At 43.5% G+C, this 14,535-nt stretch overlaps 2 protein-coding genes across 2 annotated transcripts in view; both read right to left on the reverse strand.

Annotated features, from left to right (window-relative positions):
- Positions 1 to 387: 387 nt before the first annotated feature.
- On the reverse strand, positions 388 to 5,727 carry and4 (actinodin4). Its single transcript, XM_077235506.1, has 4 exons — positions 5,596 to 5,727; positions 5,359 to 5,403; positions 4,816 to 4,967; positions 388 to 1,143 (listed from the first exon to the last, which is right to left on the reverse strand). The coding sequence occupies exons 1-4, from the start codon at positions 5,642 to 5,644 to the stop codon at positions 469 to 471; spliced, it is 921 nt and encodes a 306-aa protein (XP_077091621.1). The 5' UTR covers positions 5,645 to 5,727; the 3' UTR covers positions 388 to 468.
- Positions 5,728 to 10,882: 5,155 nt separating this feature from the next.
- mcm7 (minichromosome maintenance complex component 7) overlaps positions 10,883 to 14,535 on the reverse strand; it is a 26,356-nt gene continuing 22,703 nt past the window's right edge. The window contains exons 14-15 of the mRNA XM_077235516.1: positions 14,246 to 14,355; positions 10,883 to 11,251 (exon numbers count right to left, since the gene is read on the reverse strand). Of these exons, the coding sequence (XP_077091631.1) occupies positions 11,044 to 11,251; positions 14,246 to 14,355 (318 nt within the window). The 3' untranslated portion in view covers positions 10,883 to 11,043. The remainder of the gene's footprint in view (positions 11,252 to 14,245; positions 14,356 to 14,535) is intronic.

Genomic DNA, 14,535 nt, shown 5'->3' on the forward strand with positions numbered 1-14,535 from the left:
AATCAGTAGATTTCGCATTAATGTCTTTTTAACTTATTAAAAATGAAGACTTCTGTTTGGAACTTATTGATAAAGAAATGTTAATAAGCTGCACCAAAACCGTTAGTACAAACACCATAAGGGTTAATAGACAGTGTGAGTGTGTGTAAGTGAGTGAGACAGAGAGTTTGAGTGAGAGTGTGTGTAAGTGTTTGAGTGTGTGTGTGTTTATTGTGTCTTTTATGCTCGCTCAGCAGCTGTAAAACCTCTTTAAACACTAACAGCTGTGAAGGTAAAGCTAATGATCTGCTGCTGTTAGCAGAGACTCTCAGTGTGAAGCTTCATGAGCGTCTGCTTCCTGAAACACAACCACAACTAATGCAGGACAAAACCACTTAGTCCAGTTCAAACTGTTTTACTGTTTTATTGATGTTTCTGAACATGAATTATGAAGCTTGAAACACACAATGAAATGAAACAGTATGGGCTCTATGCGCTGTCGGCTGAAGGATAGGCGTGCCGGACCGGGTCATAGAGCTCAGACCGGTAGTTGTAGGGATGAGGGTGGGAGTAATAATACGGATGCGGGTGTTTCTTGCTGACGGGAAGCGGATCCGGATCGTCCTCTTCCAGAACCGGAGCCGGAACCAGAACCTTCCCCTTTACGGGCCGCGGCGGGTGGTCGATCAGGCAGTCGGGGTCCCAGTACGGGTCGCAGTCGACCTCCATGGCCTTGAAGATCATGGGGGCGGGAGGAGGGGGTGGGGCCAGCTCAGGTATTCTGGAGGGGGGCGGGGCAGGGGGCGGGGACTCCAGCCGGCAGGTGGGGTGGTAGCGCGGGTCGCACAGCACTGGCACGGCCCCGGTGGGCATGTACACGATGTGTGGTTTACACAGCGGGTCTTTACTGTTGCACAGATACACAACATCAGCCTGAGCGAGGGGCGGAGCCACAGCTTTAACTGGGGCTGGGGGCGGAGCCAGGGCTTTAACTGGGGGCGGAGCCTGCTTACACCCCTTGTCTTTAGCAGGGTCACACTTGGGAAGCGTTGGGAGAACCGGAAGGCCCAGTTTGCTCTGGTACTGGGCGGCGTTGGGCCCGTAGACGTGCTCCAGGTGCCTCATCTGCTGGTACAACATCCGGATCCGGTCGATCTCGTACAGCTGCGGGGAAATACACGTGATAAAGGGGTTTAAATCTTTTAGATACCATGGACAAATGTGAGGCACAGCTTTATATTTTCATATAAAGATTAAATATATACTGTAAAAATGTATATTATAAATACACATTAAAATACAGTAGTCAACATTTGAGGTGGATAAAAAAATTAATCAAAGTTGTGCTAAGACAAGAACGGTATTGTTCAAAAATCATGTATCACTGCGATGAAAGGTTTTGATCCACTTCAAATGTTGACTACTGTAATATTTGGAAAATGTCTATTTTTAGTGTTTCATTACTGAATCAATCTATAGTACAGCACAATGATATATTATTTAGTTGGTGTGTGAAGCGTCTCTGAAGCGTCTGTGAAGCGTGTGTGAAGCGTCTGTGAAGCGTCTGTGAAGCGTGTGTGAAGCGTCTGTCAAGAATCTGTGAAGCGTCTGTCAAGAATCTGTGAAGCGTCTGTAAAGCGTCTATGAAGCGTCTGTGAAGCGTGTGTGAAGCGTCTCTGAAGCGTCTCTGAAGCGTCTGTCAAGCGTGTGTGAAGCATGTGTGAAGCGTGTGTGAAGCGTCTGTAAAGCGTGTGTGAAGCGTCTGTGAAGCGTCTCTGAAGCGTCTGTGAAGCGTCTGTGAAGCGTGTGTGAAGCGTCTCTGAAGCGTCTGTCAAGCGTGTGTGAAGCATGTGTGAAGCGTGTGTGAAGCGTGTGTGAAGCGTCTGTAAAGCGCGTGTGAAGCGTGTGTGAAGCGTCTGTGAAGCGTCTCTGAAGCGTCTGTGAAGCGTCTGTGAAGCGTGTGTGAAGCGTCTGTGAAGCGTCTGTGAAGCGTCTGTAAAGCGTCTGTAAAGCGTGTGTGAAGCATGTGTGAAGCGTGTGTGAAGCTTCTGAAGCGTGTGTGAAGCGTCTCTGAAGCGTGTGTGAAGCGTCTCTGAAGCGTCTCTGAAGCGTCTGTGAAGCGTCTGTGAAGCGTGTGTGAAGCGTCCGTAAAGCGTCTGTCAAGCGTGTGTAAAGCGTTAGTGAAGCGTCTGTAAAGCGTGTGTAAAGCGCCTGTCAAGCGTCTGTGAAGCGTGTGTAAAGCGTCTGTGAAGCGTCTGTAAAGCGTCTGTGAAGCGTGTGTAAAGCGTCTGTAAAGCGTCTGTAAAGCGTCTGTGAAACGTGTGTAAGGCGTCTGTGAAGCGTCTGTAAAGCGTCTGTGAAGCGTCTGTGAAGCGTGTGTAAAGCGTCTGTGAAGCGTCTGTGAAGCGTCTGTAAAGCGTCTGTGAAGCGTGTGTAAAGCGTCTGTAAAGCGTCTGTGAAGCGTCTGTGAAGCGTCTGTGAAGCGTCTGTAAAGCGTCTGTGAAGCGTCTGTGAAGCGTGTGTAAAGCGTCTGTGAAGCGTCTGTAAAGCGTCTGTGAAGCGTGTGTAAAGCGTCTGTAAAGCGTCTGTAAAGCGTCTGTGAAACGTCTGTGAAGCGTCTGTGAAGGGTCTGTAAAGCGTCAGTGAAGCGTCTGTGAAGCGTGTGTGAAGCGTCTGTCAAGAATCTGTGAAGCGTCTGTCAAGAATCTGTGAAGCGTCTGTAAAGCGTCTATGAAGCGTCTGTGAAGCGTGTGTGAAGCGTCTCTGAAGCGTCTCTGAAGCGTCTGTCATGCGTGTGTGAAGCATGTGTGAAGCGTGTGTGAAGCGTCTCTAAAGCGTGTGTGAAGCGCCTGTGAAGCGTCTCTGAAGCGTCTGTGAAGCGTCTGTGAAGCGTCTGTGAAGCGTGTGTGAAGCGTCTGTGAAGCGTGTGTGAAGCGTCTCTGAAGCGTCTGTCAAGCGTGTGTGAAGCATGTGTGAAGCGTGTGTGAAGCGTCTGTAAAGCGTGTGTGAAGCGTGTGTGAAGCGTGTGTGAAGCGTGTGTGAAGCGTCTGTGAAGCGTCTCTGAAGCGTCTCTGAAGCGTCTGTGAAGCGTGTGTGAAGCGTCTGTGAAGCGTCTGTAAAGCGTCTGTAAAGCGTGTGTGAAGCGTGTGTGAAGCGTGTGTGAAGCGTCTGTGAAGCGTGTGTGAAGCGTCTCTGAAGCGTGTGTGAAGCGTGTGTGAAGCGTCTCTGAAGCGTCTCTGAAGCGTCTGTGAAGCGTCTGTGAAGCGTGTGTGAAGCGTCCGTAAAGCGTCTGTCAAGCGTGTGTAAAGCGTTAGTGAAGCGTCTGTAAAGCGTGTGTAAAGCGTCTGTCAAGCGTCTGTGAAGCGTGTGTAAAGCGTGTGTAAAGCGTCTGTGAAGCATCTGTGAAGCGTGTAAAGCGTCTGTGAAGCGTGTGTAAAGCGTGTGTAAAGCATCTGTAAAGCGTCTGTGAAACGTGTGTAAAGCGTCTGTAAAGCGTCTGTGAAGCGTCTGTGAAGCGTCTGTGAAGCGTCTGTGAAGCGTGTGTAAAGCGTCTGTGAAGCGTCTGTAAAGCGTCTGTGAAGCGTGTGTAAAGCGTCTGTAAAGCGTCTGTGAAGCGTCTGTAAAGCGTCTGTGAAGCGTCTGTGAAGCGTGTGTAAAGCGTCTGTGAAGCGTCTGTAAAGCGTCTGTGAAGCGTGTGTAAAGCGTCTGTAAAGCGTCTGTAAAGCGTCTGTGAAGTGTCTGTAAAGCGTCTGTGAAGCGTCTGTGAAGCGTCTGTGAAGCGTCTGTGAAGCGTCTGTAAAGCGTCTGTAAAACGTCTGTAAAGCGTCTGTGAAACGTCTGTGAAGCGTCTGTAAAGCGTCTGTAAAGCGTCTATAAAGCGTCTGTGAAAAATCTGTGAAGCATCTGTCAAGCGTCTGTAAAGCGTCTGTGAAGGGTCTGTAAAGCGTCTGTGAAGCGTCTGTGAAGCGTCTGTAAAGCGTCTGTAAAGCGTCTATAAAGCGTCTGTGAAAAATCTGTGAAGCTTCTGTAAAGCGTCTGTGAAGGGTCTGTAAAGCGTCTGTGAAGCGTCTGTGAAGCGTCTGTGAAGCGTCTGTGAAGCGTCTGTGAAGCGTCTGTAAAGCGTCTGTAAAACGTCTGTAAAGCGTCTGTGAAACGTCTGTGAAGCGTCTGTAAAGCGTCTGTAAAGCGTCTATAAATCGTCTGTGAAAAATCTGTGAAGCATCTGTCAAGCGTCTGTAAAGCGTGTGTGAAGCGTCTGTGAAGTGTCTGTAAAGCGTCTGTGAAGTGTCTGTCAAGCATCTGTAAAGCGTCTGTGAAGCGTCTGTGAAGCGTCTGTGAAGCGTCTGTAAAGCGTCTGTAAAGAGTCTGTGAAGCGTCTGTAAAGCGTCTGTGAAGCGTCTGTGAAACGTCTCTGAAGCGTCTGTCAAGCGTCTGTCAAGCGTCTGTGAAGCGTGTGTGAAGCGTCTGTAAAGCGTCTGTGAAGCGTGTGTCAAGCGTCTGTCAAGCGTCTGTGAAGCGTGTGTGTAGCGTCTGTCAAGCGTCTGTGAAGTGTGTGTGAAGCGTCTGTCAAGCGTCTGTGAAGCGTCTGTAAAGCGTCTGTAAAGCGTCTGTAAAGCGTCTGTGAAGCGTGTGTCAAGCGTCTGTGAAGCGTGTGTCAAGCGTCTGTCAAGCGTCTGTGAAGCGTGTGTGAAGCGTCTGTGAAGCGTGTATGAAGCGTGTGTGAAGCGTCTGTCAAGCGTCTGTGAAGCGTTTGTGAAGCGTCTGTAAAGCGTCTGTGAAGCGTCTGTGAAGCGTCTGTGAAGCGTCTGTAAAGTGTGTGTGTGTGAAGCGCCTTACGCCCTCGGTGTGTCCGATGCTGCTGTAATATCGGTAATACGCCTGGAAGTCTGGAGTTTGCCGGTGCCACCGGGGATCAGCGCTGCGTTTGGGTCGAGAACCGGACAGGAACTCATTCGCCTTGTTGGAGTCGATACTGACTGAAGCAACATCTAAAACACACACACACTAATATGAATCATAAAAATCGTTTTTTTTGGATCTTCTTATGAAATAAAACAGTTGGCAACAAGTAGAAGATAATTCATAATTTTTATCTGTACAAAACAATTTCTACTGTACTTTTCAGTAAAATTGCATGTATTTTCCTTTCAAATTTAATACATTCTTTTCCACTGCATTGGCCTATTGTAAATTTATGCCAAAAGGAACAGTACATGGTATTTTCTTTTGTCTGTTAAAATTACTTTTTTATTAAACAATGTACTGCATGTGCCCTTCTGTATGTGTGTGTGTTAAAGCTCTGAGAGACGAAACCCAGAGGAACATCAATCATTCAAAAACATTTAAACCACGTTAAGATCCGAGTATAAAGCTGGTCACCTTCCGGTCTGAGGATATTCATCAGGGATTTAGCCTCAAGCTGACCTGAAAACATTTCAACAATTCACCTTCAAGAGAAATTAAGATATGTACACAATATTTTTGTATTATAATAAAATACATACTTATAAATACTTACATAAAATTAATACTTATATTGATAAAAAAGTAAATGGCACATGATTAAAGCATAAGAGTGAATAGAATAGACTAGAATAGAATAGAATATTAGCTCACATGGCAGGAGGCAGAAGAACACCGACAGCAGTTTCACCGCAGACATCATGACCTGTTTAACAGAGGAATAAACGCATCGACTGTAGCTACTAAAATATCTTCAAATATTAGGCTACTGGAAGTTAAAGTTTTGACTCACCTCTCCTGTGATGCCGCTTTCCCATCACTGAGCAGACACATGCTTTTATACTCTCTGCTCTGCCCTGTCAATCACTCGAGCTCGCCTGACTATTGGTCAGATCGGAGCTGAAGCCCCGCCCACAGCCGCGGGCTCACCTTTAACGCACACACACCAACAATAAAACATTAAACGCAGAGCGAGTGCAAGTTTCAAATAAGGCTGAACTTGTCGACAGTTTTATATTTAAAAGACTCAGACTGACAGCATTTATTATTATGAGCGGCTGCCGCCGGATTATTATCTGTTAAGTTAAAAACAGATGTTTTCCACCAAGCTGAAACTTTAAAAGCTGCTAATAAAACCAGTTTTGCAGACGCGACACATTCCAAAAACTTCCGTCCCCTTTTATCGCTTTTATTTTCATCCTGAGGAAAAGATCTCAAACACGTCTTAGACTTTTAACACAGACCTTGACCTCCTCACATATAGCAGACCAACACTGAATCAAGGTTGAAACTTAACATTGATTTTTTTTATCCAGTTTGCACCCTGAAATAATGTTGTTTTTTAATGATGAAAAATAGATCAAGAAGGACATATCAATATTTGTTCAACTCATCACATCAACATTGAAACAATATCAAATCAATCTTCCTTTTTTGCAGCAGGATCTCAAATATATAAATATTGCTTTATTTCTATGCCGGTGAATCGTGTCCGTTTTGACATCTTTCAAGCAGGGATAAAATTAACATGATTTTGAAACAAAAAGACACTAACTCAAAATCATTGATTAAGCAACTCAAAATCAAACAGCATTACCAGCTTCACTTATTACAAACACTTTTTAAACATTGTGTGCACATAAACGATTTCCAATACAGCATAACTTAGAAATCAACAATCAGCATATGAATCTTAACAATGGTGACAATCAATAAAATATTTAGATAAACAGATCTGAACAGAATTCTGAACATCCCAAATCAGGCTACTAAAAGTCCCATGCTGCGTCCCAATTCGCCTACTTATACTACGCCCTAAAAGTATGTACTATTTTTGTGAAGAAAAAGTACATACTTTTGAGTGTGTAGCAAAAGAGTAGGCAAGCTTTGGGACAAACTACTTCATCATCTTTAACGGACAGCTCTGTCGCGTGCATCACCGTAAACTGCCCTGTCAATTATCCTGTCACAGTTAAAATCCTCCATTCAATCTAAGTTAATTTCTTACCGTTTCGGAGAGAAATGTAGTAACTCGTTCATCTGCCAGTCGTGGGTCTTTCATGCGGAGACTCTCACTCTCTTCATGTGTTTGCAATTTGAATATAATGATGCATTTAAAATTTAATGGCTATAAGCTTATGTTTCGAAAAGTTCACAATGCTGCTGCAGATGCAATATAATGTAGACAACATTGAATAAATACATTTTCGTCAGGTTAGATACTGATAATTAATCACTTAAACCCCTTTATCTAAACCTCTCTACACAACCGCCGGACTCGCGCGCGTCCTCCATGTCTGTAGTTTTTTAACACTTTTCTAACCGAAATAGTGTTTGTAGTTCTAACCGAATCCTCGTCCAACGCGCGAAGGGTTGTGGGCAATATCAGCCGTTAGAGTGTGCATCGATCTGCACTTCGGATTCTGACCGGATATAGTAGACCATCCGGGTCTCTTTAGAACACTCATTTCAACATACCATGATTTGGGACATACTAGTTCTATTTTCGAATACTATTTAGGACGGATAGTATGCGAATTGGGACGCAGCACCAGTAAAAATAAAAGCAAATAAAGAAAATAGTTAGAACATTTAGCTGCATAATTTAGTCATGCTGTAATGCATGCTGGGAGTCATCGATGTGTTTTGTTCTCTGCTGGCACCCAGCATGCATTGGCGAATTAACCATATGGGCGATTGGGCAAATCAAGGGGGGCAACACGCAAATATTTTTTTCTCTTTTAAACAAGCGATTCATTCTTAAATGTATTTCTAGCCATAGGCTATATATACCGTTCATCAGAACGTTCTAAATTCCCTGAATGTTTTGTTGAAAGTTTATTATTTTCTTGTATTATTTAAGTTGTTTTTTTTGAGGACCGCCAGATTCGAACTACTGCGTGAGCACGCACGTTTCATTTTGACGGACATATTACACTAGCGTGTCCACCGGCGCGGAGCAGAGCGAGTGTTTTCACTGAATTCCAATGGAAGTTGAGCTTTAAGCTTGCGCGTGCGCGTGAAGCTAAACTTCTATATGAACTGAAAACCTCGCTCTGCTCCGGCTTGTGGAAACGCACCATTACAGATTCTGGGAGTGTGTTGTGCGGTTTCACGTGTTTTACAGAGCATCAGCCTTGCAATTTCATGTTGTACTGCAAAAAAGTTGCAGAAAGAGGCAGAGTGTAAAAGAGTGTTTTTAAATTTTAATTTAATTTACAAAATCATATAGCTATACAGATGTTATTGCCAGCCCAGTCTAAAACCTTGGCATTTTTGCATTTCATTTTTACGGAAACAATCTTTTTTTATGGACTCTTGAACTTGGCAAATTAGATAATACACAGAGCGCTTATTGCACCATCAGCCAAATTAGCACCTGTTATTCTCCATAGTTTTTGATGGTGTGTTAAATCTTACATAAGGGATTCATATAACGGTTACTGCTCTAAAGAAATCCAAAATCTGGGCAGTTTTTACTTAAGCAATCTTTTTTTATGGACCCTTGAACTTTGCATATTAGACAATATACAGAAGCTCTTATTGCACCATCAGCCCAATTAGCACCTGTTATTCTCCAAAGTCTTTGAGGGGTTGTTAAATCTGACAGAAGGGCTTCATACTAGAGCTACGGATCTATAGAAATCCAAAATCTGGGCAATTTTTACTGAAGCAACCTTTTTTTATGGGCCCTTGAACTTGGCATATTAGACAAAATACAGAAGCGCTTATTGCACGTTCAGCCCAATTAGCACCTGTTATTCACCATCGTCTTTAAGGGTGTGTTAAATCTGACAGAAGGGCTTCATACTAAGGCTAGTTCTCTAAAGAAATCCAAAATCTGGGCTGTTTTTACCTTACTAATATTTTTTTATGGGCTCTTGAACTTGGCATGTTAGACAATATACAGAAGCGCTTATTGCACAATCAGCCCAATTAGCATCTGTCATTCTCCATAGTCTTTGAGAGTGTGTTAAATCTGACAGAAGGGCTTCATACTAGGGCTACTGCTCTATAGAAATCCAAAATCTGGGCAATTTTTACGGAAGCATTCTTTTTTATGGGCCCTTGAACTTGGCATATTAGACAAAATACAGTAGCACTTATTGCACCATCAGCCCAATTAGCACCTGTTATTCTCCAAAGTCTTTGAGGGGGTGTTAAATCTGACAGAAGGGCTTCATACTAAGCCTACTTCTCTAAAGAAATCCAAAATCGGGGCAGTTTTTACCTTACTAATCTTTTTTTATGGGCCCTTGAACTTGGCATATTAGACAATATACAGAAGCGCTTATTGCACAATCAGCCCAATTAGCATCTGTCATTCTCCATAGTCTTTGAGAGCGTGTTAAATCTGACAGAAGGGCTTCATACTAGGGCTACTGGTCTAAAGAAATACAAAATCTGGGCAGTTTTTACTTAAGCAATCTTTTTTGTGGACCCTTGAACTTGCTGTACACTGTAAAAAATTATATGATCAATAAGTTATGACATGTTTTTACATTAACGGATCAAAATAAGTTAAGCAATTTTCAACTTTTTTTATGTTATACAAGTTGAACAAGATTCAACTCATGTTTTTAAACCGGTTTAATATAATTTAAGTTAAAATGACTTAAATATCCAAATTGATTGTACTGAAAGATTTAAGGCAACTTTTTTTTTTTTACAGTGTATTGGACAATACACAGAAGCGATTATTGCACCCTCAGGGTGTGTTAAATCTGACAGAAGGGCTTAATTCAAGGGCTATTTACTAAAGAAATCCAAAATCTGGGCAGTTCATCTTACCAATCTTTTCCCTGGGATTCAGTAATATTTCAGTCCCCCAGATTTTTAATGAGGCAGTTCTCCAAAATGAGATGTTTAAAGATTTTCATAATGCTTTGGTGTGTCCTTTATAATGAATAAAACAATTATTGCATTTAAATAATTTTTATCATAAAATAATGTCTTAATTCTATTGTACACTAAGCATTTTGTCACGTCCCTGAAATATTTAACAAAATGTGCAGCATCTATCATTTCTTGCAATATTGTATTATTGTAAAAAAAAAAAAGATTTTATAAAACTATACTCATGTCCCAGTTTGAACTCAACCCCGTCACATACATCATCTGTATATTTCACATTTTTTGGGGGTTGAAAACCTGTGACTTGTTTTTCACTTTGTTTATATGAATGATTTAAAATGATAAAATACTAATTTCAGAAAATATGAAGTTAAAATGATAACAACTCATAACTTGTTATAAATAGAATATTTGATGTAATGTGAGCACTTACGTCAGCCACATCAGCAACAGAGACGGTGTTCATACAGATATTCTGACCCAGAAAGGGCACAATATGAAGATGTAATGCATTGTCTCCCTTCAAACTTATTCAACCCTAACACTATTCTCAAAAGAATAATATATATAGATAGAGGGCAGATGATTTAAAATTAAGACATTTCTTGCTTTTTACCACCTGACATGTTCAGGACGAACACAAAATTGTGCTTTTGGTTAAAGATCTAAATTGAAAACATTTTGACAAAAATAAAGAGACCACAGAAACACAAGGTTTGATCTGTGCCTAATGATGTGTGGTATTTAGAATATGAATCACGTAGTTGAAAATGGTTTAAATATTACCGATATTACTAGTTCCTAAACTCAATCCCAGCAGAAATATCACTTACAACCCAGAGGAAATGAACTGCAGTGAAACAGCTGCACAATATTTTCTTCTTACAACTTTTTGTTGCACGTTCTTCCAATATTTGGCTGATTCAGGGAAGAAAACACAGAAAGTGATTGCTTTACTTAGTCAAAATTTAAAACAAGTTTGACAAATCACACCGAAATCTCATTCTGCTCGTGTCAGTATTGCATCAGAACCCTGCAGGAATGACCATAAAGCATCTTTTCAAATAGACTCGAAACACAAAGATCATCTATTTACAGCATTTATTTCAGAAATAACAGATTAAAAGCAAAACAAACCAAACTTGCTCCTTCCAAATTAGCGGGAGAAGCTGGAACGGGTGAATCAGTCACGAGTCAGCAGAGGGTTAGCGGTTAGCGTAGGGTTAGCGGCTAGTGGAGGTTAGCGGGTCACACGAAGGTGATGCGTGAGCGGGCCTGGTTGATCTGCCACACGTTCAGCTCCTCGTACTCGTCGAGCGCGGCCTGGAACTGGGCCGGAGTGAAGCCACGGGACACACAGCGCTGCTCCGCCTCGTTCATCCGCACGGATCGGGCCGAACCCTCGCCGGAGAGCTCCCGCAGCAGAGAGAAGATCACATCCGCCGGACGCTGAGCCCTGAGGACGACAGAGAGCATCCTGGGAGCTGCTCCACTGATCATGTGCTTAACTGTTTCTGAGTCGCTTCAGTGATCACTCATCAGAGATGGAGTAGAGGTGAAGTACAGATGGAGTAGAGGTGAAGTACATATGGAGTAGAGGTGAAGTACAGATGGAGTAAAGATGGAGTAGAAGTACAGATGGAGTAGAGATGAAGTACAGATGGAGTAGAGATGAAGTACAGATGGAGTAGAGATGAAGTACAGATGGAGTAGAGATGAAGTACAGATGGAGTAGAGATGAAGTACAGATGGAGTACAGATGAAGTACAGATGGAGTAGAGGTGAAGTACAGATTGAGTACAGGTGGAGTACAGATTGAGTAGAGGTTGAGTAGAGGTTGAGTACAGATGGAGTAGAGGTGGAGTACAGATGAAGTAGAGGTGGAGTACAGATTGAGTAGAGGTGGAGTACAGATGGAGTAGAGGTGAAGTACAGATTGAGTAGAGGTTGAGTACAGATGGAGTAGAGGTGGAGTACAGATTGAGTAGAGGTGGAGTACAGATTGAGTAGAGGTGGAGTACAGATGGAGTAGAGGTGAAGTACAGATTGAGTAGAGGTTGAGTACAGATGGAGTAGAGGTGGAGTACAGATGGAGTAGAGGTGGAGTACAGATGGAGTAGAGGTGGAGTACAGATTGAGTACAGGTGGAGTACAGATTGAGTAGAGGTGGAGTAGAGGTGGAGTACAGATGGAGTAGAGGTGGAGTACAGATTGAGTAGAGGTGGAGTACATATGGAGTAGAGGTGAAGTACAGATGGAGTAAAGATGGAGTAGAAGTACAGATGGAGTAGAGATGAAGTACAGATGGAGTAGAGATGAAGTACAGATGGAGTAGAGATGAAGTACAGATGGAGTAGAGATGAAGTACAGATGGAGTACAGATGAAGTACAGATGGAGTAGAGGTGAAGTACAGATTGAGTACAGGTGGAGTACAGATTGAGTAGAGGTTGAGTAGAGGTTGAGTACAGATGGAGTAGAGGTGGAGTACAGATGAAGTAGAGGTGGAGTACAGATTGAGTAGAGGTGGAGTACAGATGGAGTAGAGGTGAAGTACAGATTGAGTAGAGGTTGAGTACAGATGGAGTAGAGGTGGAGTACAGATTGAGTAGAGGTGGAGTACAGATTGAGTAGAGGTGGAGTACAGATGGAGTAGAGGTGAAGTACAGATTGAGTAGAGGTTGAGTACAGATGGAGTAGAGGTGGAGTACAGATGGAGTAGAGGTGGAGTACAGATGGAGTAGAGGTGGAGTACAGATTGAGTACAGGTGGAGTACAGATTGAGTAGAGGTGGAGTAGAGGTGGAGTACAGATGGAGTAGAGGTGGAGTACAGATTGAGTAGAGGTGGAGTACAGATGGAGTAGAGATGAAGTACAGATGGAGTAGAGATGAAGTACAGATTGAGTACAGGTGGAGTACAGATTGAGTAGAGGTGGAGTACAGATGGAGTAGAGGTGGAGTACAGATTGAGTAGAGGTGGAGTACAGATGGAGTAGAGGTGGAGTACAGATTGAGTAGAGATGAAGTACAGATGGAGTAGAGATGAAGTACAGATGGAGTACAGATGGAGTACAGATGGAGTAGAGGTGAAGTACAGGTGGAGTACAGATTGAGTACAGGTGGAGTACAGATTGAGTAGAGGTTGAGTACAGATGGAGTAGAGGTGGAGTACAGATTGAGTAGAGGTGGAGTACAGATTGAGTACAGGTGGAGTACAGATTGAGTAGAGGTGGAGTACAGATGGAGTAGAGGTGGAGTACAGATTGAGTAGAGGTGGAGTACAGATTGAGTAGAGGTGGAGTACAGATGAAGTAGAGGTGAAGTACAGATGGAGTAGAGGTGAAGTACAGATGGAGTACAGATTGAGTAGAGGTGGAGTACAGATGAAGTAGAGGTGGAGTACAGATGGAGTAGAGGTGGAGTACAGATTGAGTAGAGGTGGAGTACAGATGGAGTAGAGGTGAAGTACAGGTGGAGTACAGATGGAGTAGAGGTGGAGTACAGATGGAGTAGAGGTGAAGTACAGGTGGAGTACAGATGGAGTAGAGGTGAAGTACAGGTGGAGTAGAGGTGAAGTACAGGTGGAGTACAGATTGAGTAGAGGTGGAGTACAGATGGAGTAGAGGTGAAGTACAGGTGGAGTACAGATGGAGTAGAGGTGAAGTACAGATGGAGTAGAGGTGGAGAACAGATGGAGTAGAGGTGAAGTACAGATGGAGTAGAGGTGGAGTACAGATGGAGTAGAGGTGGAGTACAGATGGAGTAGAGGTGAAGTACAGATGGAGTAGAGGTGAAGTACAGATGGAGTAGAGGTAAAGTACAGGTGGAGTACAGATGGAGTAGAGGTGGAGTACAGATGAAGTAGAGGTGGAGTACAGATGGAGTAGAGGTGGAGAACAGATGGAGTACAGATGGAGTAGAGGTGAAGTACAGATGGAGTAGAGGTGAAGTACATATGGAGTAGAGGTGGAGTACAGATGGAGTAGAGGTGAAGTACAGATGGAGTAGAGGTGGAGAACAGATGGAGTAGAGGTGAAGTACAGATGGAGTAGAGGTGAAGTACAGATGGAGTAGAAGTACAGATGGAGTAGAGGTGGAGTACAGATTGAGTAGAGGTGAAGTACAGATGGAGTAGAAGTGGAGTACAGATGGAGTAGAGGTGGAGTACAGATGGAGTAGAGGTGAAGTACAGATGGAGTAGAAGTGGAGTACAGATGGAGCAGAGGTGAAGTACAGATGGAGTAGAGGTGGAGTACAGATTGAGTAGAGGTGGAGTACAGATGGAGTAGAGGTGGAGTACAGATGGAGTAGAGGTGGAGTACAGATGGAGTAGAGGTGGAGCACAGATGGAGTACAGATGAAGTACAGATGGAGTAGAGGTGGAGTACAGATGGAGTAGAGATGAAGTACAGATGGAGTAGAGGTGGAGTACAGGTGAAAGGTCTGTGTACCTGGTGTTGCTGGTCTTGTCGGCCTGCAGTGAGTCTTTGCTCATCTCCATCAGTCGCATCGCCTCGTTAACATCCTCCTTCTCTACGACATCCACCATCCGCAGACGAGCCTGAACACACACACACACACACGTGAATAAAGGAACCACATGTTCCTTAAAAAACATGATTTCCAACCGCAGGTGTCCTTCAGCAAACGGACGAGCTGTGCCGGCACTGTCAGACCGAGACAAGTGCAATGCCTTCTGGGAAATCCAGCAACTGCCCAAGTCTCGGCCTCTCAACACCAG

Source organism: Siphateles boraxobius, unplaced genomic scaffold (assembly GCF_051911475.1).
Source record: "Siphateles boraxobius isolate OS27281-9 unplaced genomic scaffold, OSU_SipBor_1 197, whole genome shotgun sequence".
Classification (NCBI taxonomy): Eukaryota; Metazoa; Chordata; class Actinopteri; order Cypriniformes; family Leuciscidae; genus Siphateles; species Siphateles boraxobius.

Coding starts and splice junctions, on each gene's coding strand:
- and4 (XM_077235506.1), bottom strand. CDS start 5,644: ATGATGTCTGCGGTGAAACTGCTGTCGGTGTTCTTCTGCCTCCTGCCA. Junction 5,404..5,595: donor GTTCTTCTGCCTCCTGCCAT/GTGAGCTAATAT, acceptor AAATGTTTTCAG/GTCAGCTTGAGGCTAAATCC. Junction 1,144..4,815: donor GCATCGGACACACCGAGGGC/GTAAGGCGCTTC, acceptor ATTTCCCCGCAG/CTGTACGAGATCGACCGGAT.